A 4,292-nucleotide genomic window follows, 5' to 3' on the forward strand; every position below is an offset into this window, starting at 1 on the left:
AAGAGGGCGGTTGACATCATGGGACATTTCCTGCATCTCTGTATCTTCTTTAATATAGATAAAGGATTTGGAGAAAGTGCCCCTCTGGATGATGTAACTGTTTTGTGTTGTAAACTTACATGTTTACGTAAACAGCATATGATTATTGCATTCTCTTTTATACACAAGAAATATGTATTTCATCATAAGCATCAAAAATACTGATGATTTAACAAAGGACAGGACTAAGATAAGCACTATTTTGATGCCACCATACAAAACAGCTACCTTTAGAGATTGATTGTTTAATCTTTTTTTTCAGTACTTTGAAGGAAATGATAATCAAATCATGAATGATGTACGCCAGTTTCTCTACAAACCCATTTTGAACACTCCTCTGAAAGAACCTTTTAACATCTGCTGACTAAAAAAAGGATGTATGAGTCATTAAACTGGATTTTCTGCCATAGATCTTGTATGAACATAATAAAGTCAGCATGTACACAATATAAAGACACACCCTGTCAGTGACAACTAAAGTGTACAATTTTAGAAATAGTGTCAACATGTTCAAATAGGGGTTAAGTCCTGTTGAGGGATTTTTGTTTCATTCCTGGTCAAGCCCTAAAACCAGGGCCACAGCATGGTTTTATCTGAGAATTAGTCTATTTTTGCTCTCTTTGGGTCTGAGCTGGAACACCTCCATCAGAAAAAAAGTACACTGATATTGGCTGAATGTATATTGACCGAATAACTCAAACCTTAAAAGTACTGATAAACTCGAATTACTCAGAAATAACTTGTACTTGATCACACATATTCTAAAAGCCCCTGTGGCTGGGATCAATACTGAGAGGGAATTGCTTCATGCACTTGCAATGATATTCCACTGAAGGAAATAAATTTGATCTTGAAAGAGGATTATAGCTTCATTTAAGCTTGTTGCATAAGACCACAGCTCATCACTTTGTAGTCTTTTGAGATGAGGGTTCAAACTTGACAGTTATATTTTATTCAGTTTCTGCTCTATCGACATGAATACGAAAAGAAAGATTAACGTTACACACCGCGAACAAATTAGATCAAATATAAAGAAAATTAAAACTGAAAACTTCAAAGGGTTTACGAAGTGGACAAAAACAAAAATATATTTGAATAAACGGATACTTTACTAGATGTAGTCCACCCATTTTAAGCACAAGTGCACTTAGTGCCAGATGATTTTAGGGCGGTGATTCGGCTTTTTAGATTGTGTTGCGATTCTGCTGAAGTTGTCATGTGATCAAAGGAGAGGGGTGAGACAGTAAGCGTCGTCCCGGCTGCGCCAGTCAAGCGTTACTGCGGGCAGCACTACCAGGCGAGAGGGAACATTCATTTGGCTCAAACACTGAAGAGGGGCACAGGGACGGCCTATGAAGTTCTGTAAATACACCACGCAGAGAAAGTTTAACCTTTAAAACGCGATTACTGGATTTTTTTTTTTTTGGTCGGCAAAACTTGTTCTTGTCTTTTTCGAAGACAGGAGAAACTTTTTAATGAGATGGAACCTGAAGAAAGTAAAATTTCAGTATGGGTTTGCCGAGAGGAGAAGCTTGTATCGGGGTTGTCAAAACGCACAACTTGCGCTGAAGTGATCAAAGTTCTGTTGGAAGATCAGAATTTGCAACAATGCGTCTCTGCTGCGATGCTGTCTGGATCACCGCAGACTTACTGCATCGTAGAGAAGTGGAGGGGATTCGAAAGGATATTGCCGAATAAAACTAAGATCCTTCGACTTTGGAGTGCATGGGGAGAAGAGCAAGAGAACGTAAGGTTTGTTCTAGTGAAAACTGACGCGTCTTTACCCAACAACGGGCCAAGGAGCGCAGAGGCGCGCGTTGTTCTAAGTAAGGAGAGCCCGTGCGTATTCAGGGGAACTGCAAGAGTCACAATGGCTTTCTCACAAGAGAAACAGAGACGGATTGTTCGAAAAGCATTTAGAAAGTTGGATAAAATTAACAAAAAGAGGGCAAAAACCATGTCTAAAGACAAATCTTCAGTAGAGAAAATGGAAACTTTAGTACATCTTGTCGTATCTCAAGACCATACAATCCGCCAGCAGATTCAGAGAATTAAAGAATTGGACAGGGAGATTGAGAGATATGAAGCAAAAGTACACTTTGATAGAATGAAAATGCACGGCATCAATTATGTGCAGGACACTTATTTGGTGGATACAAATCCGGACAAACTGTCAGACCCCGAGGCGGAGAGGGTATCTTCCCGAGAGGCACTTGCGCAATTTGACGAATATGTCAAAAAGTGCGAAGAGGTGATAAGGCTGCAAGAGGAACTGGCTAAGCACGAGGCTGTTATGGACAGTATTACTACTGAAATTCAGGAAGAACTAAATCAACGGTGGATGAAACGAAGGCAGGACGAGCTTTATAGTAAGGATACTGAGACTAACACAGAGGAGGCCACTTTAACGATTGTGACACAAACGCTAGAGCGAGACTCAAACCCCATGAAAACTGAAGATTTATCAGAGAGCGAATTACTTTTTGAGGGGGAGCGAATCAGAACTCAACTAGACACGAGTTTATACATCGGGTTGCGGTTAAACACGGATTTAGAAGCTATCAGGAACGATTTGGACTTGACACAGGAGATTTGGGGTGCCAAAGATGAAGAGCTGAGGGATTTGCTTGAAAAAGTTGACTCACTGGATTTAGAGGCCAGTGTGGAACCATCCACGGTGCTCGAGCAGAAGGACACTGCAGACACTGACAGCACCCCTTCCATGAAAAGAAATAGTGGATGGGTGGAACAGGCCAGGGGACTTTCAAAAACATGCAACACTAATGATGACGATTCAGATACAGGGCTGAGCTCCATGCATAGTCAGGACTCGGATAATGTACCTGTCTGCGAGTCACTCGTTTAGAACTCTGCAACACTCAGATAACTCAGGAACATGGAACTGAGCATTCATTTAAACACCGGATTTGATGGATGATGGATTGATATTGATATAGCTGTACAATTAACACAAATTCCTTAATGTCATTATAAATATGAAATAGTCTACTGTACTTGCACTTATTCAATGTTTAATACCCCCCCCCCCTTTTTTTTTGACAGTTTGACTGAACTACTATTTTTAAAATAGGTTTTTGATTAATCAGTGTAACTTAGTCACTCCTAACCGTCTGAAAGATAAGGATAACACTGTAGTACTGATATTATCCTCCCTGGAAAAAAGTGACAAATGCAGAATTTAAAGGACATGATCTGTGGCTTTTGCAAGCAGCTAGAAAATGTATTTAGGTGTCTTCAGTCCAACTCTGACTTTTCATAATCAGAATATGTCAATGAAGGGTGATCATAAATAAATAAATAAATAAACGAGTAAATGAATAAAAAAAATGAATAAATGGTTGGCTCACAGTAAATTATGTATTTCACTTTTTCCTCAGTCTATTCTTCAAGGATGCACTTGTGCTGAAGTCCACTTTATGTTTGGAATTTTTTAATGTCTCATATCAAAAAGGGCTCCAAGGACTGCCTACTGCTTTTGCAAGCAGCTGGAAAATTTATTTAGCCATGTTCAGTCCAATTTTGACTTTTCATGGTCCCAATATGTCAATGAACGGTGATCATAAATAAATAAATAAATGAATAAACATTTTTTGAGAGTAGATTATGCAAGTAGAACACAGCCTGTTCTTCAATGATGAGGTTCATAATGCCTGAAATCCCAAAAAGGCATACAAGGAAAGCATGCACTCAGTTTCAGATTTTACATTTTAAAGAAAAAAAAAGACCATTTCAAGACAACATTGACAAGACTGGGAAATGACTTTGCTTTTCCCAATAGCATTTAGCAATATAACTGTATTTAGACAAAGGAATGAAAAACAATGAAAGAGATAGACATGGTAAATCTATATCTACGCAAGTGCATAATATGGTTTGGGGAGGTTATTTCGCAGACCAGGTGTTAAGGCCAGTCACAGGCATGTAGTATTACAGACTCATATATTTCCCTCTATGAACAAAGTTTCTCACACTCCTTACATTTCTGCGAGATCAAGTGGATGTATAATGCTTTAACAGTGTATTATTTTGTGGCAATAATAAATTATAAAGTTTGGTGTAAGAATGTGTCTTATCACATATTTTACAATGATCTTACATCCTTTTCATTAATTTCGTATATGTGAAGTTCCTAGTCATTCATCGTCATGATGTGCAGCAAAAACACAACTCAGATCTTAATTTGTTATGGTGTGTGAGTTTAATGGTGGGAGGTGAGGTGGTGTTATGTTTTG

General features: G+C 38.5%; 1 protein-coding gene across 1 annotated transcript; it reads left to right on the forward strand.

The window, feature by feature from the left end:
• Positions 1-1,519: 1,519 nt before the first annotated feature.
• rassf10b (Ras association domain family member 10b) lies at positions 1,520-2,905 on the forward strand. Its single transcript, XM_030766878.1, has one exon. The coding sequence runs from the start codon at positions 1,520-1,522 to the stop codon at positions 2,903-2,905; it is 1,386 nt and encodes a 461-aa protein (XP_030622738.1).
• The last annotated feature ends 1,387 nt before the right edge of the window (positions 2,906-4,292 follow it).

This window comes from Chanos chanos, chromosome 2, assembly GCF_902362185.1.
Source record: "Chanos chanos chromosome 2, fChaCha1.1, whole genome shotgun sequence".
Classification (NCBI taxonomy): Eukaryota; Metazoa; Chordata; class Actinopteri; order Gonorynchiformes; family Chanidae; genus Chanos; species Chanos chanos.

Excerpts from the sequence above, each read along its gene's own strand:
- rassf10b (XM_030766878.1), top strand. The coding sequence starts at position 1,520 with ATGGAACCTGAAGAAAGTAAAATTTCAGTATGGGTTTGCCGAGAGGAG.